The sequence below is a fragment of the Sander vitreus genome, chromosome 7 (assembly GCF_031162955.1).
Source record: "Sander vitreus isolate 19-12246 chromosome 7, sanVit1, whole genome shotgun sequence".
Taxonomy (NCBI): domain Eukaryota; kingdom Metazoa; phylum Chordata; class Actinopteri; order Perciformes; family Percidae; genus Sander; species Sander vitreus.
This window is the reverse complement of record NC_135861.1, coordinates 6,720,935-6,747,692: the sequence shown is the minus strand read 5'-3', so window position 1 is coordinate 6,747,692 and position 26,758 is coordinate 6,720,935. Positions and strand designations below refer to the sequence as shown.

At 40.2% G+C, this 26,758-nt stretch overlaps 1 protein-coding gene across 1 annotated transcript in view; it reads left to right on the top strand.

The window, feature by feature from the left end:
* Positions 1-26,758, top strand: part of LOC144520564 (plexin-A1-like) — a 301,950-nt gene that overhangs the window by 232,707 nt on the left and 42,485 nt on the right. Inside the window, exons 17-20 of the mRNA XM_078254352.1 lie at positions 8,454-8,547; positions 10,308-10,544; positions 16,169-16,312; positions 22,540-22,774. Coding sequence (XP_078110478.1) covers positions 8,454-8,547; positions 10,308-10,544; positions 16,169-16,312; positions 22,540-22,774 — 710 coding nt within the window. The remainder of the gene's footprint in view (positions 1-8,453; positions 8,548-10,307; positions 10,545-16,168; positions 16,313-22,539; positions 22,775-26,758) is intronic.

Here is a 26,758-nt window from a genome sequence, read left to right as displayed (position 1 = left end):
GTCGTGACTTTGCCTGGAACGCTACCAAGTCGTGACTTGAAGTCGTAACTTACGGGCTAAAAATTGTGTATGGAACGGTGCGAAAGCTACTAACGTTACCATGGCAACTAAGGGGCGGAGTACAGGCACGCCCATGCCCAGTATACGAGAATGTTCATGAGATATGCGGTTTTGGCGTGTTAGTTTAACCAACAATTAGTTATTCTACTGGTGCTAAAAACACTTGTGTGCACGGCGATCAATTTTGGCTTAAAACTCTGCTTAAAAACCAAAACGTAGCAATGTAAATGTAGCCTCAGTGGCTTTTCTGAAGCTCCATTCGCCATGGCTTCTATTTGTCTTTTAGAGGTTGGGTAATTTTAATATTGTTTGAGTATGGGTAACTGTTGGCCTTCCTTTAATTTAAGTCCTGTCTGGATGTTGGATCCTTAAGGTGAAATAGATCTCCTTTAAAGTTTATCTTTTAGAGCTGGATGCCAGCTGGCGACAAAGGTCAAGATTTCTTGCAGAATGTTTATGTCTATAACAAACCACCTCCTGTGATTTGGCAATGCCTAAATTTCTGCCCAGATGAATGAGTTCACAGTATTATGTTACCCACCTGTTTGAAAAGGCCTATTCGATCTAACATATGTCAGAACACCTGCTGTACGCTTTTCCTTTCTATATTCTCTGTGTTATTCTGCATTTTTTCATTCCCTTTCTTCTTAATTTTAATTCAAGATATTCAAACATTCATTTTCCTCTATCTTTTCCTTTCTGTGTTGCTTTCTTCCCTGTGGTGACTCATCAGTAGATGGTGGCAGATAGATGCAGAGCTTTTTAGAGAGGAGTGTTGATGAATCCTTCCCTGTTCCTTTTGCCCAGTGGGACTGGCCGAGAAGCAGCTGAGTCCCAATCACTGCACCGCACACCCACCGTGAGGGTGTTTTGTGTGTGTGTGTGTGTGTGTGTGTGTGTGTGTGTGTATGTGTGTGTGTGTGTGTGTGTGTGTGAGAGAGACGCTCAAAACTGGGGTTCTACTTCAGGAAGCTCATTCAGGGGTGATGAACCCACATAAAAACCACACATACTGTACACGCACCCCACTGATTTCCAAAGTCCCTGATGTTTGCCCCTAGATCCCTCCACCATCTGGCTCAGAAAAACACAAAACAACACACACACACCTTACAAACAGCGACAAAACTGTGTGCGTGGCTTCCAGCTAGTGGAAGCTTTAATTCAGCTGATGCGTTTCAGCCAGTGCCCTCTGTCACAGTGTCACACGTTGGCTCAGGTAAAAAGTATAACGAACCAGTAAGATGTGATATCATATTGGTTCATTTCTGCCTCATTGTCTGCCTTTGTGCTTATACATGCACGCCTGCAGAGCATTGTCATTGTGCTTGGTAGATAATAGCAAGAGTGGATAAAGGACAGTGAGAAGAGAAAAGAGCAAGGAGAAGAGATAGAGTGCATTATTATTTTGCTTGGCTGATGATATACCATTTAGGAAGAAGACAGAGCACTTCAAAAAATAAATTAATGAGTAGTGCTCATCTGGGACACTGAGGAAATATATTTGGGCAGCAGCAGAGGTTAGAGAAGCAATTTTAGACTTGAATATTCAAATCTCCTCCCAAACTGGCTGGATAAATAAAGTGAATTAGTATGGGGTGTGCCATTTCTTCGACAAGGTGCCTTTAGGCAAGGGGCTATATATCCCTACTGTTTCAGTGCAGCTGCTTAATTGTAACATTAGAAAACAGGTTGCACTGATAGTGGCCAGGTCTAAATATAGCTGTTCAGGCAACAAGCATGCAGCTCTCATAATAAATTCAATAACCTGAAAGTGCAAATTTACTTAACCATAGTATTTATTTAATCACAAGCATAAAGGTCACGCCAGAAAGTAGCAAAGTTCATCCACACGTCCTTAGAAACTATAAGCTTGGTGGCGTAGGGATACTGGCAGAGATATTTGGTGAACTAATGTAGTTGGAGAGCTAATGGCTGACATGCTAGCAAGCCGGGAACATACTAGTCAGTCCCAATACAGTAGTTCTCTAAGCTTCTTCTGTATTTCCTCTGCACTGGGCCGTAAACTGTCTTTTTGTTCCAATTATTTTACATCGTTTCAATCAATAAAGAGTTATTAAAGTGGGGGAATGGGTCTTCATGCTAGCTAGCTTGCTAACTGTTAATAAACTAGCATAAGTTAGCAAGCTTTTTAGCTTGGTTGCTAACAGGTCCTTTACACTGTTTATTCAAAAATGGATTTTTTTCCATTTGTATTCTGTTTACTTCATACATTCATTCATACATCTTCCTGTTCTCCCACAGTCAGGATGGCTTGCTGTTTTTTAACAGTGCAAATCTGTGTCAAAGTTAAATAAAAATAAACTAAGAAAATTCATAATTCTATTTAAATTAACAGATTTTGCTTTTGACAACTTTTTGCTGTTTAAAGTAGGTAAGTTAGTAGGTAAGACTTATAAAACTAACTTTCTGTCATATTTGCTGAAACTGACCCTATGTTCCAGTAGAACTACATGAAGCAGGTCATTTAAAAAAAAAAATAATGAGGCTCCTCTGGCACCACCTACAGCCTGCAGTGTGATTTGCAAAAATCCACCGCTCCCTGTTCAGATGCACCAATCAGGGCCAAGGGGGGTGTCTAACTGTGTGTCAATAACTGCTCAGGCACGCACATTCATTCTCCCTTGTGGGGGGAGGGGCTTAGGAGAACGTGTTGGGCTTTAGCAGAAAGGGGGGAGGGACTGAGAAGTTGTTGATGTTGAAATTTTTTGGCTAAGTCCTGGATCTTCCCAATCCTACCTACAGCACCTTTAAAGCTGGTGTGAGCCTTTAAAGGATAGCCTTAAAGCCTTAAAGGGATAGTTTGTATCTTTTAAATAGGGGTTTCATGTAGATTGCAGTCAGCACGTCTCCTGTTTGGAGAAACAGAGCAAAGTACCGACACAGAAGCTAAGCAATGTACTGCTGTAGAATGGGCCACACAGAGCAAAAAAGAATTTTAGCCACCTTAAAAAAGGCCCACCCCAAAAAAAAAAAAAATGATCAGTTTACCTATATTAATACTATTTTTACCGCTTTACCTTGCCCTCAGACAGCCCTGGATAAGTACCTCATCTAACCCCACTTATATATATATATATATCCAAACTTCATGTGTTGTTGTATGTTTAATTTTTTTTTAGCCATTATTTGTTCTTTCTGTTTGAATTAGGCAATGTCTAATTCTAAAATAATCGTCCCCCTTTTGATGTACTGTAATCCCAACTGGTGTTTCCAGTGTTACGGTCAACTTTGTCACGGCATAACCACAACCCTGAGGAAACTTGCTACTATCGTTATGTCTAGGGCTTACAGAGTTTGTTTTTTTCCCCCTGCTGTTGAAAATGTTTTATAAAAATATTATAATATCATATTTGACAGTCAGTTAGAGCAGGATTAGACCGAAGAGAGGGTGAGAAAAGAAAAAGAGTAAAACGGAAAGTGAGGACATAGATGGCAAGTGAAGAAAGGGGAGCAGACAGAGAGAAATGCTAACAACAGTTGTTGGATTTCTCCAGCCATCCCTGGGAGTTTATCTTGATTGTCTAGTTGTCTGTTCCCTGAAGCATGTACCTGAGCTAAAGAGACTCACTTAGACAAAGAGAGGAGCAACTGGGACAGAGGGACTCAGCACAAATATACATCAAGCTGAGGCTGAGATGGGAGGAAGAGAAAGGAGACAGAGGACAGGCAGTATAAGAAGTGCAGTCTGCCTAGTCCTATAATGCATTTGAGGCAATGCCATAAACATTATTAAAAATCAGTTCATTTGAATGTAGCCTCAGCTCCATTGTTCCTTTGTCAGCTCCATTGCTCCTATTGTTAGTTGTTGTTGTTAACAGCTGCCTTCATCTCGCTTATAAAGAGCACAGTAATATAATGCTAGTATATGAGCAAACACAGTTTACAGTATTGAACATAAAGGTATTAAAGCATTGCTTATGCAACAATATGTAAAGGAAGAATCCAGGACTACCCTTGCTGTGATACATCACAAAACTAATTTGCATTCAAAGTGGAACGTAGGAGATGAAAAAAAGAAAAGAAAAAAACATTTTGTTGTTCAGTTTAGATGGAAGTTTTACAACATTACAACTTACAATTCTTAACATGAATTAGACTCTGCTCAAAAGTCTTGATTTGTACAAAATTAATTTCACCACATCATAGCAGAGTTTCATGGCGCTCAGCCATTATGGACTGAAGTGTCTCGTTTCCAGTTGCTTAAGCTGAATTTGGCTCTTGAAGATTACAGTGCTGTAGTAGAAATAATAAGACTACAGTATAATACGAGTGTTATGTAAATTTGAATAGTGTGTGTAGAGAAATACACCTGCTTCAGCTTTCAAAATACCAGTCCAAGTCTTGATATCCCTATTAACAGCTACAATCATATCTTATACATGATCCTGTTATCTAAAGAAATCTAGGATGAATGGGACCCCAGTCGCAATAGCCAGTAATGGGCAACCTGCCAAAAGAAAAGAAAAAAACCCTCTAGTTGAGAAGAATAACCAGACTTGAATCCATTTGTCTACCAACAATGCCAGAGATGGTGCGTCAACCTTCATTATTTACTCCCTGTCCCTCCCTATCATAACCATTGGCTGTTATTCTAAGTCTTCCTGGATTACATTGAGAGATGAATGCCTTGCGTTAGACGGCCAGACTCTCTATTCAAGATATTAAGCTCTGTCTCTGCTTTGTATCACCATATCAGTTACTCTGCTGTTGGTGCTTTTACACTAGTCGTTCTGGATAAGTGTCAGATTAATGTCTACAACGAAAAGACACCTTTTGCAGAAATCAATGCTAATACATGATAACCCACCAGAAGGAATGTGCCTGGTTATCCTTCTGCGGTGGCGGGTTGGAGAGGATACTCTCTTAGCTGCACGCAGAGCCAGGGATGAAGGCTTGTGCAACGCCTCAGTGAGTGGCATGATGCTAAAACATAACTTTGTAATCATTGTGTCTACCTGTGTGGCCTTTTATAATGGCCTGAAGAACTAGAACTTTAGAATTAGGAGTGACTCAGACTACCACAGGGAAGTATACCTTCCTTGTCAGGTAGGTAGGACTCGGCATGTACCCCCATCTTAAGCTTGACTGGTGTAAAGACAAATTGTTGTCAGCTCCAGCCATCACATTGTAATCCTTCAATTTAGAAGCAGTGGGTCATTGGTGGAGTCACCATTCATCCACTTGCAGCTGCAAAAGGTAAACACGGTGAAAATACTCCCGATGTTTGTGTCAAATGGCAGAAAGTCCAAGGGATACTTCATGTGGCTGGCCCATTGCTTTCACATGGAAGCAATACAGGCAGACTTGCCGGATTACTCAAAGCCATCCAAGTTATCCTGAATCCTAGAAGAATGAGGATAAAGAACAGGGAGAGCACTATATATAACGCCAGCACCCGTAGATGTTTTTCCGCAAAGTGTACAGTTCAGGAAAGATGATTGTTCAAGATATTCCAACATGTGTTTTTTTAAATGTTTAAAAATATACTTTAGCGTTTAGCTCCACAATATTTAAAAACAGCAAAAAGAAAAACACAGGTGGAGACAAATGGCGGGTCAGTCTAAAGAATAGAGACTTCCGTAGTTAAATAGTCACATCAGTGGCAATGGGCCATTCCCCACCCCTGCAGAGAGCGGACACCAATAAAGATGCCCAAGCAAAAAAGGGAGTAAATGTTAAAAACACTAGCCTTTAAGGGGTAGATAGTTGAGGCAGCAGTCAGGCACATGGTCATTGGTGTTTTAACTACAAACTAGGCCCAAAATACAGATTCAATGCCCACTGTATGTTTTCAGACGTGCTTTAGTGTCCAATGTGCTGTTAGGGAGCTGCATATTGTTTTATACTTTCTCAAGATACAAGGTTTTGTATCAGCCTTTTATTTCCGACAGCAGTGCGAGAGACTACAGTATATCCCCCTCCAGGCACTGAGAAACCTACAGAAAGGGAATCTTACAACCTATATTTCTCAGAGGGCACAGATAGTCGAGGCAGCAGCGAACGTCTCCGAGCAGAAAATAGAGTAGAGTACTCAGAGGTTGCAACTGCCACTGTAAAACAAGGTAAACATCGAGAAGGTAAGACATCCTTCATGAAAACCTCATAAATCCAATTTAAGTGTTGCAGTGAAAATGAAAGAGTAACCCCGTTGTCTTTAACCCTTGTGTTGTCTTCCTTTCAACCTTGAAAAAAAAATGTTTTCTGACATTTGTGACGCTTTTTTTTTTCCACAATTTTGTTTTTGCTTTTAACGTTTTAAATTTTTAAATTGTTCTTTTACACATTTTCAGCGCTTATTTCTACGTCCAATATTTTCTGATATAAAACAAAAATTTAAAACGGGCCAATGTGACCCGAAGTCAACACAAGTGGCAAGAGTACTAGTACTAGTACAGCACTAATAATCTTGCATTGTGGGCGGTCATTAAAAGAAACAACTCCACCAATCATGTCGAGTCAGACCAACTTGGGATGCCACTGAAGGGTACTTAAACTTCTCCTAATACTTGATTTGATTTGATTTATTATTTATCTCGAACCATCAACAAAAGAAAACTAAATTAAAACACAAAATATCAGAATTTACCGAAGACCAAAAAAGGATAAGTTCGAGAAGGAGCAGGCGGAAGCATACAGCTTATTAGGTCCTGCCCCTACTTCACAATATCATATTATTACAAAACAAATAGATATGCAAATACAGCATACAATCTTTCAGGTCTTACAATAACCTACAACAATATACAACAATACCTTTACATTACAATTCCATTCCTAGGTTTCGGTCTATTTCTTTCTGTACTGGTCAAGTATTGATTTCTTTAATCTATTTTTGAGCTGAATGATATTATGGCTCTGTTTGATGTCATTGTTCAGTCCATTCCATAAGGACACTAACTCTAAAAACTATTTGCCAATTTCACTGGTGGAATTCAGCGGTTGTTTCATATCTACAAGCATTTACTGTACAGTCTCGGTCGTAGGAAAAAAAAAAAAAAAGACATCTTCTAAGAATTTATCTGCAATGAACCGCATAGACATTTTTACACCAAGAGGGCGTGAGTCTGCCTTCACACACTACTCACCAACAAAATGAAGCTCAGGGCATCAGCCAAGTTCTGTCATTGTTATTTACTGGATTCAGTCCAGAGACCTTCACCGGCTCAAGGCAAACACTTCTTACATATAGATAAGAGTTGTGATTTAAGTGTGTAGAGTAGCTCTGTAGATCTTCCCCCTTCACTCAATGTCTCACTCTGCCTCTTACTCTCTCTTTGTCATTTTTCTCTTTCACTTTCACTTACACATGCTCCCTTGTGTCCTCATTCTCTCCTTTATAAAGGGTTCATCCCTAAGCCCTACCTGATGTCCAGGGCACGCAAATTCTTTTTAATAAAAAACGTTATAAACTTTGTAATAATAGTTGCACACACTGAGTCCTGAACAACCCAGTTTTATAAAATTGTAAATGCCAGTGTTAATTCTGCTCCTTGTCGTCATTTTCCATGCTGACAAACCCTGTCTTCTATCATACATATAGTACTAATTTGCAAAAACAAATTTGGTTGAACCGTAATGCCTACAGTGCTACGTTTCTTTTAACATAATGAACAAAATGTTGTTCAAATTAAATATAAAGATGTCTGCTTTTGCAATAGAGTATCTGCTCGTAGCACCTAGAGCAATATAACGTTTTGTATGGTTCTATTTAGGCATTCACAGCACTTGGTCTTGGTTTAATACAGAGAAAGTCAGCAATGACTTGAAGCACAATATGTGACGTGTTAACCGAAATCACAATCTTTCCCTGATCTTAACCAAAGTGCTTTTGTTGCCTAAACCTAACCACAGGTGACACTCTGACCACCGCCCTACGGCTCCTGCGCGTCACATAAATTTAGCGCTTCACTTGAAAAAACAGTTGCTTGTTATCTTAATCCATGCAGCGATTCTGTTTGACCTCGCTACGAAATTTGGAAAACAGATTGGTAGTACGTTAAGGTAACTTCTTGGAGACAGGGTTAGCTGATCACATGTTATGCTGGCCGAAGGTTGTGACTCAGCATGTTATTTGCAATAAACTCTTATTATGAGCATACAATATTGTACATTTCTTCCCTATTGCAGCTTAATGGTCTCTAATGTCAGTGTTGTAATCAGATGTTGCCACAGTGCTGCCTTGGCAAAGTAGAAAAAGAAGGTTTTTCATTAGCTGTTCTTTTTTTGTTGTCACATCATTGACAATTGTCACATCATTTCCACATGTCCATTTTGCAGATTTGTTTGCCCTGAAGAAGGAACTGTCTACCTACTGGACATTTCTTCTTCTTCTCTTACTCTCTTCTTATCCACTCACTTCCTCCCTGCAGTGGCGGGACTCTGCTTACAGTGAGCGGGACCAACCTTGCAACCATCCGAGAACCAAAGATCAGGGCCAAGTATGGGCAAGCGGAATCCTTTCATGTGAGTATTACAGTAAAGTGAATTACACACACACACACACAAATATAAATTCACCGACACATCCTGGCAGTATATACAGTGTACCTTATTCGTCTTTACACATAAATACAGGACATACATTGACAGTTATATTCAGACATACAGAAGAATATCTGCAGACAACTACTTCTACAGGGCCACTGAGGGTGGCAGACAGTCTGTCTCTCTGTGTGTTGCTCACGTCGGCTCTCTCTGCAGCTACAGATTCAGACATCTTACGCTACCTCAGGCCACATAGCTTTTCAAATGTCAGCGCACCACATGAGTGTTTGTGTCACAAAAAGAGAGAGAGAGTGTGTGTGTGTGTGTGTATGTGTGTGTGTGTGTGTGTGTGTGTGTGTGTGTTTGTGTGTGTGTGTGTGTGTGTGTGTGTGTGCGGGATGTTTTGGGGAATAAAGAGAAAAAAAATCAATGCAAAAACCTGAAGACACGTTTGAAAAGTTGAAGAGTTTTATCAGTTCTATAGATTCCCAAAGCACTTTGGTGATTGTCACTGTGAGTTGAAGCTCTTTAGTTGTCAAGGGTAAAAACAGAACTTTAAACAATACTGAGGCACTACAACCTGCAGATAAAGCTGTCGTTTATTGAGGCAAACAGCCTACACGACGCATCCCACACAGCCCTTTATCAAAGTGCTGCTTTGCACTTAAAAGACCACGCTCATGTTTTTTAATGTTGTCACCCATTTACTACAAATCATAATACTGCAATGACATGCATTTTCCATAGCATACTATGGAAGCATACTGGTGTTTTATTTTTCGATACATTTTTCCACCCTTCCAGACAGCCTTTCTTGTTCATTTCATTACTGCCTGACAGCCAACTTGCAGAGACTTGCTTTAGATAGGCAATCCATCACAATGAAGATCATGTCTGCTTTAGTTTTTGTTTGTCAAAGTGTCATTACTATTGTATTGCAATGCAATTGAATGCGTGGATTGATTTGAAATCACTGTGATCTGCTCGGAGCAGGACTTGTTCTCGTCAGAATAGCACTGCATTCGCCAGTTATGTTGTCTGAAAATAAAACATGAAGGCAAACAATAAGCATCTTCTTTAATATTTACATTTTCCTTAGTCTTGACATAGGTGTAGAAACAGGGGTGTGTCTTCCCACAGGTTGGGGTTAAGGGAAATTAAGTAATATCTTTTAGTTTACTGATTTATATACGTACCTACTGTAGTTGTACTTAAATCAAAAGTTATTTAACAGTTATTCATAAGATTATCTTCTGTATGCAGAAATGCATGGTGGCAATGTAAAAATACATTTGTAGCAAATGGTCTCAAACCTGCAAAAAAAGGTCCTAAAATTTAAGCAAACATGACCGTGACATCACGTATTCCAATAGGTATAACAGCATCACAGTTTCACAGGGCAGTGATTTACAAAAAGGATGGGTTATTATACCCAGTTAATATAAATTAAATATAATTAATATAGTTAATAAAACAGAATTATAGCCTGCAGGTTATTCTCAATATTTCAAAAGAAGGCCGTGCTACCTGTTTCATACAAGACATTCTCTTGTAAATAGAACTATAACTAGATTATGATGAAAAGTAGTGCGTTTAGTTTTGTGTCCACGTTCAGTGTATATACGTTCATACAAAGACGACTTAAGGAATTGTCTTTTTTCCCTACTCATTTAACATTCTCTCATCGACCAAAAACATAAGCTATAAACTCTTTCTTGTTTCCTCTCTCTCGCTTTCAGAACTGTACGGTGTATAATAACTCAGTCATGGTGTGCCTGGCTCCATCGGTGGCGGATTCAGAGCTGGGATTTTCTGAGACCGGCACAGGCCCGGATGAGATCGGGTTCTACATGGACAACGTGAATGCTCTGGTGGTGGTCAACGAGACGTTCAGCTACTACCCCGACCCTGTCTTTGAACCGTTGAGTCCCTCTGGGACACTGGAGCTCAAGCCCACGTCGCCACTCATTCTCAAGGTCTGAAAGACACAAGTGTTGCTTGCCTGTACATTTCATTTTTTTCTTCCATCAGTGCTCTGATTTAAGGTTTTTACCTTGCAAACAGTTTAGTTTAGTTTAGTCAATTTACTGTTAAAAAAAAATACAAAATAGAACTTATAAGCCTTAAACAGAAAAGAAAAACAAACAAGATCATAAGCAACATATAAGCAACAAATAAGCAACTCAAATGATATTGTTCATGTTGCCGGGTTAGCTCAGTTGGTAGAGCAGGCGCACATATACAGTATAGAGGTCCTCAAAACAGCGGCCGCGGCTTCGACTCTGACCTGCGGCCCTTTGCTGCATGTCATTTCCCTTCTCTCCCCCTTCATCTGTCCTGTGGAATTAAAGGCGTAAAATGCGCAAAACAAATAAATGATATTGTTCATGTTCAAAAGGAGTAAAAAGGAAATAACTTGTACTAGTCCTACCCCCTCCTAATTTTCATTGTTCATAATATAAATTCAAATCGCATCCATAAGGGTCACTGTTTGACTCAGTCGGCTTGAACAGATCAGCTGTTATAGTCAAAAACTAAATAATGTGGATGGATTAACCAAGAAGCCAAGCAGTCCACAAAAAAGACATCAGTGGTCTAGCTCATAGCCATACAATATTTAGTTTCTGAATATTTTTTTTAAGTTTGGATAAATTGTAAAAATGTATCTCATTTTCACAGTTGTTCCACAGACTAACACCAATCAGTGAATTTTCAGATTTTATTTTTTTTTTTTTAATATACTGATTCCTCTCATTTTGTGTGTGTTCTCTCTGTGGTTGAAACAGCCCCTGGATCCTACTAGGCAATTGTTGATTATTTGCTCTGGACATTGTTTGAATTGTTTGTGAAATCTTGACATTTTAGTGTTTTTAGTTTAATAAATAATGGGTTTGTTGGTTCTCTGTAGGTAGTTTTATGTATAATTCTTATAGCTCTTTTTCTTTTTTTAACAGTATTGGCTAAATACCCCTACTTATCTAGGGAGCTTGGGTACTTCTTAGGGACTTGTTCTTCGATGTAGCTGTGAAACTGACAAGACTAAAGTGCACTCCCTTTAGACAGCTCATGCAGTAAGAATAATGTTATTCACACCTACAAATATGTGAACTGTACTTGGCGTTAGAAAATGATCCAGATTTAAAGCAATTTTTTTAGTTTGTTTTCAGTATGAAGAGGTAGGCAGTTCCTTGCATTGCCCTTAACTCATCTTAAAATGTTAGAAGAATACATTTTGAACTAGATTATTATTCCTGTTTTGTTGTACTATGGAATTTGCTGTTTGTACCTGCCAAATAAATGTCACACTACACCGTATTCATTGGCGGATATGTACAAAATGATGGCTTACACTTTAGAGCCGTCTTTAGACGTCCTTACAACTTATATTTAACCACCAAATCAGATTTAATGGGAAATCGTCTAAATAAATCTTTTGCTTAATTATTTACTAACTTAAAAAATGCAGTTGATGGTGGCTACTATCATGCTAAAAGACTGATGCTGAAGCTACATGTCCCAGGCAAAAAGTCAGCATCCTCACCAGCTGCACTTTAAGAAAAAATCCGTGGAAAAACAAATATGCCCTGGCAGAAAACCAGTACCTTTTCCGTTAAGTTTACATATCTGTTATTCCAAAAACGGAAGAATTCTCAAACTTTAAAGTACGTCCTCTATGCTTTTAACAGTCATTTCTGTTAATCCGAAAAATCAAAAATCATTACAGAAAATTCCTTCATATTAACACAGTATATTATCCCATATTTCTACGGACTTTTCTAACAGTGTGATACATGTAGAAGACATGTAAAATAGAGAAACAGCATTGTTTTTGTATTCCAGTGTAGTCAGTCCCATTATACTTTTATTTCATTCTCACATAACCCTGCTTGGCTGCTTAGCCTAAAATACTTGTTCATATCTTAAAACAGTTAATTTCACTATTAACATAAAGGTACTTTTATTGTCATATACACATACATGTAGTGAAATTCATTCTCTGCATTTAACCCATCCCTCAAGGGAGTAGTGGGCAGCCATTTACATTTACAGTGCCTTGATCAAGGGCACTGACTGAAGAACCTAGTACATGTTTTTTGACGGTGGGGGAAACCCACGCAAATATAGGGAGAACATACAAACTCCACACAGAAAGGCCTGAAATGTCCTGGATTCAAACCCAGAACCTTATTGCTGTGAGGCCACAGTGCTAACCATTGGGCCATTAACCATGCTGCCCAGCATTAGGTGAGAAAAGGCTTTTAGGATGAGGACTAATTGATTTGGCGAATGTAACCTTATCTTGAGTAACTCTGGCTGTGTAAACTTCCCCAGTTCCATAAAAAAAAGAGCAGGACAGAGTCCCTAACGTGACCCAATACGCTCGGATAGCGTCCGGCTTCTACAGTGGATGTGCTAGTGGTGAACAGGGCTTTTTTTTTTTATCTATAACCTGTAAACCCACAAGCTAATGTAGTTTATTGATGATGTGCTTCTTGGCCTGTAGGTAGTAACCTAGTTAGCTATAAGGATATACGTATCTTACATTAGAGCAGATAAAACATACTGCTGGATCCATTCCTTACACGTATGTCCTTATGCTTTTGCTTTTGGAAAATCTTAAGAAATACAGCAACCTCCAAGCTCCCTGACTGCCTGTATCAACAGAACGGAAGCTCGCTGTACAGAAGAGAACTGAAAGACGGCGCTGTTCTTTTAGTGCAAACAGAGCTAAGATTGATTTAGCTAAGGATAATATGGGTACTAAATGTTGTGCCATTGATTTTCAACCATAAGCACCGAAGCAGCCACAAAAAAAAAAAAAAAAGTGTGTTTACACACAGGATGTGTTGGTTCACCTGTACACACATTCGAAAGAAATATTTAATTTAAACCTAGGTTTTGGGTAGTGGAAGGTAAATGTTTTTCTCCCAAGGTTTTTCTACTTTCAACTTGACTACAAGAGTCTCAAACATATTGAACTCATCTTGTATTAATAATGGCAATGCCTACATACACTACACTGACACACACAAACACACACTCACTCACTGGCATTTTTTGTTCTCACAAGAAAGAAAAAGACAGTTCTCAATTGTGTTTACAAGGTCCCCCCCAAATAAAAATAAATAATTGAAAGCTGAAAGCAAAAGACTTTCCTTAGGTAACTAACAGCAACTTCTTTGACTGACGTCCTCCTCTGCAGCCTTGAGCCCTCTTAAATAACAACCTTTTCAATTTGTATAATTAATTCTGAGTGCCGGAAGGGCAGTGTGGAAGCACACAAGGCCCACGGTCCAGGAGATTTGGATTATATTGGTTTTCATTTTCATTAAAAGTGATTGGACATAAGTATATGAAATTAATTGGCAATTCCTGAGTCATGTGTATATGTGTCATTGAGTTATTTCCCGGAGCTCACCTGAAATATTAAGTTAAAGAGCTATTGGAGAGGAATATATATATGTGCTATTACAAATGCAAAATTAACTGAAATAACCAGCGGAGCAGTGTATGCAAAACACAAAAATACAATTTATTAACTGCTGACACTACGTGGGCTGAACAATGTGTAAAACACATTTACTTCATCTTTCATGAGTCTTTGCACAATATAGGGACAATATAATATCCATTTCTTTTAGATCAATGTCACATTGATGTGTTGAATCCAGTATTCAGTGCGTTTATCTTATGCTACAATGTGCCTTGACTATCTCTTCTGTTATCACAGAGAGTGTGTTACGCTGTTTATTTCCATGAAGAGATTGAAAGCAGCATAACCGTCGTAATTTATTTCTTAAATAAATCATTTATTAGCAAACAGCCTCTCTGTAATTGCCAAATCTCCTGCTTGGCTTGTTGGTGGAACTGCCTACCCATTGGAAGCACTGATGAAATGGACAAAAATGCAATTTGGCGGGGTGGGGATGTGGGGGTTGCATTTCTCAGAGATGCGTGCACTGCGCTCGCCACGCAATTAATTTCTCATCTGAAGTGTCGGGTGTGTTTTCACTGAGGTGTGTTAGCGTGAGAGACAAAAAAAACATTTATCTGGTTTCAGTGTTTAGTGAGTGCTATCCTGTGTGTTTGTGTGTTTTTTGAGAGCGTGTCCCCGCATGATGCTTATTGCCTGTTGTGTGTATGTGTGGCAACAGCTCCATGTGTGGCTTCAACTTGAGTGCATGTGTTGCTTGAACTCTGCGTGTGTTTGTGTGTGTGTGTGTGGTTGAGGAGGCTGAGTGTGTGTGTGGGGGGGTGTGGGTGTGTGTTTGTGTGGTTGAGGAGGCTGTGTGTGTGTGCGTGTGTGCGTGTGTGGTTGAGGAGGGTGTGTGTGTGCGTGTGTGGTTGAGGAGGCTGTGTGTGTGTGTGTGTGTGTGTGCGGGCGTGCGGGCGGGCGTGTGTGTGTGCGTGTGTGTGGGTGTTTGTGTGTCTGCGAGATGGAATGGGATGCATGTTTACAGGGTTGCAGAGCAGGGCTGGGTGGCAGCCTGCAGAGACAATGGGATTGGGAAACAGAGTCTGTCTTTGCGCCCCGCTGCTAAGGCAGCGGGGGACGCGGCAGCTATCTCTCTCTCTCTGTCTATCTCACCAGCTCGCAAGCTCTGTTTTCTGCTCATTCCCATTTTCTTTCTCACTTTAGAGTATATTCCTTTCATCTCGTTTTACCTCTGCTCTCTCCACTCCTCACTTCTGCTCTCCTGTTTTCTTGCCACGTTTTCCTATCTGTCTTGTTTTCTTTGTATTCATCTTTCCCCTGTTGCTTTTTGTTTACTTGCTGTTGCTCAAACCCCTTTTTTTCACAGCACCAACTGCCTCCCCTTCCATCACAGACAAAGTGTGTGTCAAATTGGAGCTGCTGGACTTGATATTGAAATGAGAAACTGGAACAGAAATTGACAAATGTTAGAATTTACACACCTTTATGCGTGTAATTCAGTTTAGTGGACAGAAGACAAAACAGTATTGGTGTATGAGAGTTTGCGTGCCTCCCACTGCCTCTATATAGTGTATACAGCATGTGCATAAGTGCACTTTTCTACCCACCTCTTTATCTTCCTGTCTTATTTTTCTTTTTATTTCTATTTTTCTCCGGTTAGAGTTAAGAATTGTTTTAAAATAGAATACAAAAATGGGAATATTCAATCCTAGAAAAAACAAAACAATTCATGCATTAAACAACAATCTGATGAACAAGAAGAGTGTATCAGCAATTCTATAGTTGCAAGCAAACAATTGATGCTTGCAAAGGAGTAACAAACACGTTTTGCCTAAATGATAGTCTTTTGATGTTCTAAATTCTTTTTTATTCTTTTTCATTGTCAACAAAAAACCCTTATTACCTGTGGGGTGTGTGTGTGTGTGTGTGTGTGTGTGTGTGTGTGTGTGTGTGTGTGTGTGTGTGTGTGTGTGTGTGTGTGTGTCCAAAGCCATAGAGCTCCAATGTTGTCCAAAAAACAGCAGTAACACATCTGTGACATGTTCCTTTATTATGATGAACACATACACACACACACACACACACACACACACACACACACTTTAGTATGCTTAAAAGAGCTGAATGCCTCTCCTCACCACATTTTTCTCTGTCTGTGTTTAGGGTCGCAATCTGATCCCCGCAGCTCCGGGTAACAGTCGCCTCAACTACACGGTGCTGATCGGAGAGACTCCCTGCGTCCTCACCCTGTCTGAGAGCCAGCTGCTGTGTGAATGGCCCAACCTCACCGGACAACACAAAGTCACGGTCAGATCACGACTCTGCGTCTTCTGTGTCTTCATCTCTGTCTCCATCAGTGACATTTTACATCTGACTTGACTTTGCCTTTCTTAAACTGATGCACTTTTCCGCCCCATTTTGGACTCGCTGCATATTATGGGCTGAGACCTTTCATGGTAGACTTCTTTCTTCATCTATTATTTCTTATCTTTCTTATTCAATAATAACTGGGTCAGTTTTCAGTGTGTCTGAATTGTTCAAAAAACAGTTAATAGGGACAAAAAAAAAAGAAAAAAATGTTCTACTTGGTGTAGCCACACAGACCCAGTAATTCATGTTTATGAATACGAGAACATTCTAGCCTGACAATCTCAGCCCATAATGTCACTCTAACCTTGTTGTTGAGTTATGTGAATAACCCCCTGCGTCTTTTCTAAACAATTTCCCTTTTGACAGATCCAAGATACGCTTCATTGAGCTTGCACACCAAGGCTGCTGTTAAATATTTAACGCTTAATTAACATGTTGATCTTCATTGGCCTTCAGCTAGCCTGTTACTGAAAACAAGGCAGTGGAAGTTTAAGGGACCAGACCCCCTGATAGAAATACATGGTTGTACATTCACAACTCAAAAAGTGCAGATCTGTAGACTTTGCACCAACGTACAGTGCTGTTGATGCTAAATCCATTACGGGTGTACAATGTCGCAACTTCGCATAACATGTTCAACGCGACCACAGTGAACCTCCAGACATGTCTGCAGATTGAAAACCATGTTTCTTTCTATCCACTGAAGTGTATCCACACCAACAGCTGTGCAGGCGTCAGCAGTTTTTCGCTGCAGGTGCTGCCGTTTTTGGATTTGAGAGGTTTTTAAGTCCCACAGCGCCGACTCCGTTTTTCATGCATTTTTATTAGCTTCACTTTATTTTGGTGGCGTAGACAGCTACCAGTACACAAAATGTAACATGGCTAGTCTGACATTGCCGAACCTATCTCCACAGCGCTGGGGAGTAAGGTCTGGGCTACACCAAACACATTCTGGGATAGGAGAAAAAAAACGCTCTGGGTTGCGACGGTGGCTCTGCAAAACAGTCTCGGGAAGGAACTTGTTTTGGTGGAACATTTGCAACCCGCAAAAGAAAACGTCACATAAAATGTTAAATGACGTTAACTGCTCACACAATACAGTAACGTGAGCTATTCAAATTAGCTGGATACATGTTAAATGTAATTTGCTCTCACCAGTGTAGCCTCGTGTGTACTTCGTCCACAGCAATCCTCACCATTCGGTCCCAAAACGTCCCAGTTAACGTTAGACAGTAAATGCCGTAAACATATTTTTTGTAAATCTTTACTATCATTCCCCGAAAGAACCAAGCAGGCCTGCCTTTGTTGCAAGAACAATATGTTTTTCAGAACGTGCCATTTTCAGCGTGTAGCTTGGTAGCTTACTAGCTCGAAGGTTGTTGTTTCCTGAAGCGAACGTAGTATGATAACGTCAACACAGAGAGAGCGAAAGGTGAGGGACATCCGGCGGTTAATAGTGGAAAATGTTCTCCACAGTTTCCCCGGAGTCCACGATGACGTCTTCCAATAAACCAACAGTCCCCAAATCCTTTTCATTTTTAATAATGATTAATATATTATAATTGTTATTTATTAATCATCTGAGAACTAAATATATGCACTTGAACATAATGTTGTTAAACTGAATTTTATAGTCTATGTCTGCGTAATGGGTTGTGGGTCGGCAGGGACTGTGCCATTGATTTTTTGGAACCCTTTGCAAGGTACCCACAGCAGAATGCATATTTCTTTCTCCGTTTTTCATCTTGGAGTGCACCAGAATGCTTCTCTTACATGTTAAAATTGCCCTCTAGCATCTCCTTTCACCTTACGTTTCTCTCTTTTTCATGTAACCTGTGTTTGTCGGCCTGATTCAGGAGTGATGATAGCTGCACACTGTTTCAAAAAAAGGCAAATACTGTGCTTCCTTTTGTCATAAACCTGCCACTTCACCTGTTTTAACATGGCAAGTTGAGTTTTAGTTTTTTGAGCATGAAGTTATATAATAATAATTATTAATTCATTATTAATAATAATTAGTTACCTAATTCTCAAGACAAATAACAATTGAATGTGGGAAAACAGAGTTAAATTATGATAGGAAAACGTTTGCTACAGTTTATGTCAATGACAAGGCACTGTCAACAGCAGGCTCTGTCCTCGAGTTATGCGGAAACATAAAAGGTGGTATTAAGAATAGAATTGTTTCTCCAGGATGCTGATGATATGCAGACGCTAAGCTTGTCTCCAGGCTCTAATCCAGGACCTTTACTTACTGTGTAAACTTTTTTGATGTGCAAATGTTGTCCAACTCTCAGCAAATCCAACCTAAAGTTGCATCTTTAAAAAAGGTTGTTGCCACATCAGCATTGAGTTACACTTGCAAGTGAGTCACAAGCTGCAACAATTTTTTTTATCGCCACCCACAGTGTGAATGCTGTCGATGTCACTTTCACTTCTACACTTTCTACAGCTATTTTTTGAAATTACGACACCGCAGGAAGTATTGCTAGAAAAAGTCCCAAGTGCGTCCCACGGCAACCATTCAGCTTTACTTGTCCAGCGCTGTCAACAGACCGCAGACTGCAATCCCTAATTCACTCTGACTGGAGCAGACTTTCAAAATCACGGCACAGCTCCTGGAGCATCTGTATAGAGGAAGGTCAAACCTCAGCCAGGCGACGCAGCCCTCACTCTGAATATGTTTGGATGTTTGTCTGAATATTCCAGTAGTACACCCACTCAACCCCCACCTCAGCACATCCTGCCCTTTTTTAACTTATCACCAATGTCCTTTCACAGTTGTTTCACTGTATCTTTATGACATTTACTCCCTGCTAGCTACAGCCAATATACCTAGAAAGCCACTGACAGCGCATCTATGTAATTCAATATGATAGCTCTCAACGCAACCAGCCAGTTCCAAGGTGGTACTGGAATTTGTTTTCTTTTTTTTTTACCCCCCTTTTTTTTCTCTTTCTTTTTTTTTTTTAACGAAATGTCATGTTGAATATCGGAGCGATGCGATGTGTTGGCGGGGGTGGTAGAGTTAGTCCTTAGTTTGACAATAGCCGAAGAAAAAATAGAGCTGTCTGTTCCGATCTCTTCTGCTCTGTGTGTGTTACTAGATGTACAAGTGTGTATGTGTGGGCGCTCTTGTTTACTGTATGTGCGTGCACATCTTTGTCTTTGCGTGTGCTATGTGGAATGCTGCAGAGAAGGACACAGCTGTAACACAATAATATTCCCTATGTAGAATGACCTACATACAGGGGACCCCAATGGGTCCAGATATACTGGGTGTGTGTGTGCGTGTGTGTGCGTGTGGGTGCGTGTGGGTGTGCGTGAGGGTGAGGGTGTACAGAAAGAACTGCTGTATATGCGTGTCATTGTGTCTTTGTGTGTCCCTTCAGATGCTCAGCTGTGTGTTGGCAGCTGTGTACCTCCCTTGAGTTTTCGAAGAAACTTGTTTGTTGTTTTGGCCTTCAGCTTTTTAAGTTCCTCCATCAGTCCTTCAGTCTGTCAGGAGAATAAAAATAGACAGATGCCTAGGAAATGTGTCACCAACTTAATATTGCTTATAGTCGTGGTGCATTAAAGTCATCTGAGGATAAGTTTCCCCCCCTGGACAATTGTACCAGATATAGCAGTGACCTCTTATTAAGTGATGAATCCTAATTGGCAGTGTGAGGGGTAACAAAGCCAACCTATACCTCCAAACATCCTTTTTGTTGATACATTTTGCATTCAAAGCTAACAAATTCATGTTACCTGATAATAAAGTATACATTATTATTAAGCTCCATTATGTTCACTGGCTAGTTGCTTACTTTGTCTACCTGCTGATGTTGGGCAGGTAGCATATAGCTGGTTTATCAGAGATTTATCAGCCGCATGCTCAGGGTGGGAAGCGAATATGAGAGCTGTGAGTGAACCCAAACGCTAAAGTTGCAGGCTGTACTGGAAAGCACAAATAATGAGCTGAATGGGGGAACTATAGAGTTGCATAATCATTTTCTGTGGGTTCATCACTACTAGGGATGCACCGAATCCAGATTTTTGGGGTTCGGCCGAATACCGAATCCACTAGTTAAGATTCTGCCAAATCCGAAACCGAATACCGAATCCTACTCCCATCCTCAGTCCATTAACACAAGTTTTTAGCTGTGTTAACAGCTAATTAACACACTTCCTTTGCCGTACCTGAAGTTGCTGCATTTTGGCTGCTGTCTGTAGATTCCTTCATGCACAACTCGTATTCTTTCGGATGTTTCATACACAAACGTTTTAACAGCGGCGATGTTGTGTAATGTTTAGGGTCCTTGCCACCACGAGACAAATCGGCATTGCAAATTGAACATGTAGCTTGACTTGAATTGCCTTCTTTTGACTGAAAGTACTGCCAAACTACACTTTTTCTGCTCACGAGTTCCATTTTCACTTTCTCACAGCCTACTGCATTGAACGGTCCACCTACATAAACACCTTCCCATAATCAACGGCGACATCATTACGTCGACCAGCGTAGTGCAACCGTAGGTTTAGGATGGAAAAAAATTCTAAGGTTCGGCAGAAACCGAACCCCGTCAAAAAGCCCAATATTCTGCGGAATCCGAAGCTGAATCCTGGATTCGGTGCATCCCTGATCACTACGAGCGACTCCTATCACATAGCACAAAACGTTATTCGTATAAAAACTAATTAGAGCAGCTTTAAGCTTTAAGGTAAAATGTGTGAAGAGTCAGCAGGCACCACTTTGAACCAGTCCAGTATGTTGACAGCATTGCCATTATCATGAAGCATGACGTAAGGTGAAGTACAAGGAAGCATTGATGTCTTCAGATTGACTTGCAAACTTTAAAAATCCTCCTCGCAACCTAACTAATCCAAACGCATACTATAGTTAGCTAAACTTTTGTGTACAAGTTCATTCAGTTTAATCTCCTTCTTTGCAGCCTGGTCATGTCCACGCAGCTAATTAGCTGTTTAATCTTATACAAGCCAATCTAATTGTCTTTACTATAGCAAATTCAATTTGTAGGTATTGCCTACATTGATATTAATATAACGGCTTCTCTATTGTATTCCTTTAAATCAGACTTTGATAATGTTAACATGCAAGTGCACTTACAAGAGCTTCAAAGTCCATAATCACACCTTTTTTTAATGGCTTATCAACCCCCCTTGTGGATAGCTTGATTTGATGGATTCCAGTGCTGTGAGTTTTTTTTTTTGTGAGACGCACTGCGCTTATGTAAATGTACTTAGTCAGAAGAAAAAAAAAACATTACATGTGTTTGACTTCCCATAATTACCAAGACTCCTTGGGGAGAGATTTAAATGCTGGTGATTACTTTGTTTGATTACTTGTGTGAGTATGTATATTGTGTGTGTGTGTGTGTGTGTGTGTGTGTGTGTGTGTGTTCTGTGTACTTGTGTGCACAAGGCTTTAACACTGTCTGTGTCTACCTGCACTGCACTGCACTGCTTCAACCTTGTTCACGTATACAGCGTTGACTATCTGACCTAAATCAGTTTGTTAAAGTTGACAGTGACAAATGAGGGCATTAACAACAAAATATCTATCTGAAAACCCAAATAGTGGACCTAAATATCTCATCTGCAGAGAATACAGACGGGGGTGACTTATTCAAAGACTGAGCAAGTTACCTTGTGAGATCTTCATTACCAAAACCCTCTAAAGCTGCTCCCCTAAAGGCAAGACTTGAAAACCTTTCCCTACGAGAAATGTTCACGGCAGTCGAGGTGATGTAATCCTCCCCAGTATAAGCCTTCCAAAGATCGGCCTGTTTAGTGTGAGTACAGAACAGATAAAAATGTAATGATCCTTGTGGCCGAAAGCGGGTCAACCAACTTCTCTTTCATCAGACCACCAACTTTAGATCTCTTCGGACCACCTCATCTGTTCTCAAACCTGGAGAAAATCAAGAAGCGTTGCCTGGGGTTTTTTTTTACTTCTCTTTGAGAGGCAATCGTTCAAACCCTCAGACTGGCTGAGGAGAATGTGGTAGGGGAAAGTAAAGAAGTAATAATATTCTCTGCTCAGCTCTGATAATGCGCTGATTACTATGTAACTTTATGAATAAAGCAGAGAGTTGCTTAACTGGGTAACGAATGTCAGTATTTTCTCCCTTCATCATTAAAAATCAGTTGTGTGTGTTCAGATCCGTGCTGGTGGGTTCGAGTACTCCCCCGGGACTCTTCACATCTACTCGGACAGCCTGCTGACGCTTCCTGCCATCATAGGCATCGGAGGGGGTGGCGGCCTGCTTCTTTTGGTCATCATCGCTGTGCTGATTGCCTATAAGAGGAAGTCGAGGGACGCTGACCGCACCTTGAAACGTCTGCAGCTCCAGATGGACAACCTGGAATCCAGAGTGGCCCTGGAGTGTAAAGAAGGTAGGCAATGAAATCAGAATCAGACATCTTTTTTCTTTTTCTTTTTTTGATTAGGTTTATTATGATCATGTTAAAAATAAAAGATAAATAAGAACATGTCAGTACAAGCAAGAAAACCAACAAAACAAAATGCAAACATATTTTTCAAAATGACTGTAAATGATTCAAATAAGGATTTCCATGTTCAAAAATGAGTAGGACATTTCTACAGACTATAGTTGAGAGAACGCTGAATGAAACTGCAGACAGAGAATTCATTTGATTTATTTCTTTTATTTGTTTTAAGCACATAACAAGTATACAGCCACAAGTGTATACAATACAAACAGGTCAAGTACGCCGGGGGAGATACAAAAAATAAAACAATAATAAAAAGAAAGAAAACAGCTCAATTTACATAAAGCATTTGAAAAGTACAAATAGTGTGTGTTCCAACAGCCTTCTTATTACTGCAACAGGATATAGTAGATATATAGTGTTTAATGTGAATGGACAGCTCTATGAAGTTAGGTGTTTTATTTTGGAATTTGGACTTATGGATGTAAAATTTGGTCAAAATTAAAATCAGGTTGATTAAATAAAATTGAGATGTGAGATTTGTGTCAAAGTTAATGAAACCAAAAAGTACATTTTCCCAGCACAATGAGAATTTAGGGTAAATAAGGTCAGCTAAGTATCGAGACAGTTTACTCCAAAGTAATTTAGTATGAGGGCATAACCAAAATAAATGCACAACTGCAGACAGAGAGCAGTTGGATGCTGCCGTCATCACTGACAGCAGGGTTTCTGCGGGGTATGTTTACTGAAGCAACCGTGTCATAGCTGAGTCATAGCACATAGAAAAGTGTTTTATTTAAGAAAATACAGGGCTGATATAAAGTGATGCACACAGTTTGGTTGCAGTTATATTACCATCATCACAGTCAGGAGGCAAACCAAATAGTGACCTTTATAGCTTCAACATTCCTTTTCATAGATTTTTTTTAAGTGTGTTGAACTCTACTGGAGAGATGGACGCCAATCTGAGATTTTCCCCTTCATCTGCTGTGTTGATGACGGTAATGGAGAGCACCGTCTAACGTGTCGATCAGAAGTCAGTACCTCCGAGCGAAAACACGCTACAGCAGCCAAAGAGTGTCAGAAAAGGATAGAGAGCATACAAAGCGTTGGGAGGGAGATTGGGAGTGAGAGTAGTCTGGCTATTACCAGACCAAGCTCAATCTTTTAAGATTGAACATTAGTCTGGGGAGTCTGCTCTGTATTTTCTACTGCACAAGAGGCGTGATCAACGGGCATAGTTCAAATGACTCTGTACGCAATTGGATTCAACCAATGAGACCAACGATCCGGGTGACGACAGCAGCGACAGCGGCCTCAACGGGGTTGCTGCGCTTCGGTGGCCGCCTTGTTGAATGTAAACAGAAAGATGCTTGCCGTCACTTCTCTATCGTGATTGTGTAAGCCAGTTTGTGATTGGTCCTCACAGATTTGTAACGGAAGCAGGATAGAAACATTTACAGGTTTCCAGCCTGAGCTGCAGGGCGAAATCAAATCGCCGGCAGATCGGGCTGGGTTTACCCAGTCTAGAGTGAGAGGCCATGTGAGGTCAAAGTAACAAGGGGGTTGTTAGCCAAGAAATGAGAATTAAGAATGAATTAAAAGTAAGTGAGAGGTAATTTGGGAGAAAAAACATTTGGACAAGAGAGAGACTGGGCTGTGAGGGAGTTGATGAGGTCCAAGTGTACGTAGATGACTGATGTAAGGACAGCCCAGTTGTTTACACTCCATATAATGACACAGGCACACACAGCCGAGGTACAAGGTTATAATATGATTACACTACAGCCACAACATAAAGCGCTATCAGCCACAGAGGATCATTTGTTAAACAAAAACCAACAACAGGTTTTAATTTAAGGTGCTACAGTTTTAGGGTGATCGCTGCATGTTTTCTGACACCTTCAGAAAATGTGTTCTTACCTTGTATCATTTTTAACATTAGTGTTTTTTTTTCAATAAAAACACAACTAGAAAACTCCCATTCTTTCTTCAAAGAGAAACCAGACAGTATTCAAGAGTCAATAGAAATCAAAGCACTCCGTTTTCCAGGAAATGAAGCATGGCCTTATTCCCACCCCGCCCCGCCTGCTGTACTCCCAGCTGGCCTATAGAGACGAGACAGTGTGTGTGGGTGGAGGAACAGATGAAGTGGGCGCCGCCACGTGTGTGTGTGTGTGTGTGTGTGTGTGTGAGATTGGCTTCGCTCTAAGAGTCTTGAGGGGAAGAGACAGGGGGACATTTGGTTCAGTCATCCGTGAGAAGCAGACATCGCAGTGTACACTATCATCCAAACTAGCATATTAGCAGTCATGGATGATTAGTTGCACATTAGAAATGACAACTGCTGACTGGCAAGTGTCACTTTTGGGTTCAGGGGAGGTGATATGGATGTTTTAGAGATGTGATATGATTTAAACTCTGATATTAAAGCAATAAAACACAATTGCAAAATGGTTTCCGAACAAATTATTAGGCAAGGCATTGTGCATGCTAATGTAAGCACACTCAATGTATTTCAAATATTTGGGAAACTCTCCACTTGAGCGCATGGTTTTATTGGGGACATTAGAATGTTTCTTTGTCTTCCCTGGATCATTGGCTCTTCTGATTGCTATAGACAGGGAATGTATCACAATATAACTGTGATGGTAGTCCTCGTCACAAAACCGCATAGAGCTTTTTCATGATAGTACAACAGCACACATTAAAAAGCTATGTTTAAGGCTGTGCCATCACTTTTTTAAGTTAGGTTCATCAGTAAAAGTAAACATACCACATCCGGTATGTTTGATAGTGATTGTATAGCTCTGTCTCCTGAAGATTTCATTTCCATACAACATAACTGCATAATTATTTACGTTAAGAGGGAAACGGATTACATTTGTCTCTGACATATGACAAATACGTTTCTAAAGAAATATCCGCGTATGGATGAGCCTGGGGTGGAAAGGATGGGTCAAAGAAACACAGGACTTTTACCCAGGAGACCGCTGTTCGTGTCCAGTGTGAAACCAAAAGTCAACGTTGATTTTTTTTTTTTTTTATGTTTGTAATGTTCTTAACTTACGTACTTACGTTCGTAATTTAAATTACGTAACAAACATACTTCATCATAATCTTTTTCTAAACCTAAACATGTAGTTTTGTTTCAATTCACAATGTCAGCCATGTGTTTAAACAACCTGCGCCTGTCGATGGAAAACACATTTCTCTCGAAACATAATGGAGAATGCAGTTTTGTTGTATGGGAACGTAATTTTCAAGAACACAGGGTTGAATTGTTATGTGTAGCTGAATATACCGTGTGCACTGATAACAAGAAGTGGTGGAAGTCTTGACCCCAGAGACCATGTAACCTTTGAGAGAAGAAATACCATAATCTCCCTCTCCTTTATCTCCTATTCCTCTTCTTCTGCTCTGCCATATCATTTTTTTGTCCTCTTATTTCCACCTCATTACTCTACTTTCTACCTCTTCTTAGGTCTGACCTTTACCTGCTGATCTTTCGCTCTTCTTTCTTTTTATCCTAGTCTCTTATGTCCCTTTGAATTTCCCTTCCCCTACCACCCTCACTCCTTTACCTTCTGATCTTTCTTTCTTCTCCTCTCTCTTCCTTTCGTCCTTCCTTTATCTTCTTTGCTTCCTCCCCTCTCCATCTCTCTTGTGGACCAAACAGTCCAATAACAGCTGGGAGAAATTATGCATGAAAACTCATCCGTCGCTCTCTTAATAATTATCCACTCATGCAATTAATTGACTTTCCTTTCCAGGAACTTTGTTTTCTGTCTCCTGGTTCTGCTTCTCTCTCTCCCCGAGCTAGCGTTGCCTTTTTTTTATTTCATTATGTGTGGCTCTTTTTTGGACAAGCAAAGATTGAATTTGTCGGGGCTAAGACGCCAAGGAACAAATTAAGTTCACTACATT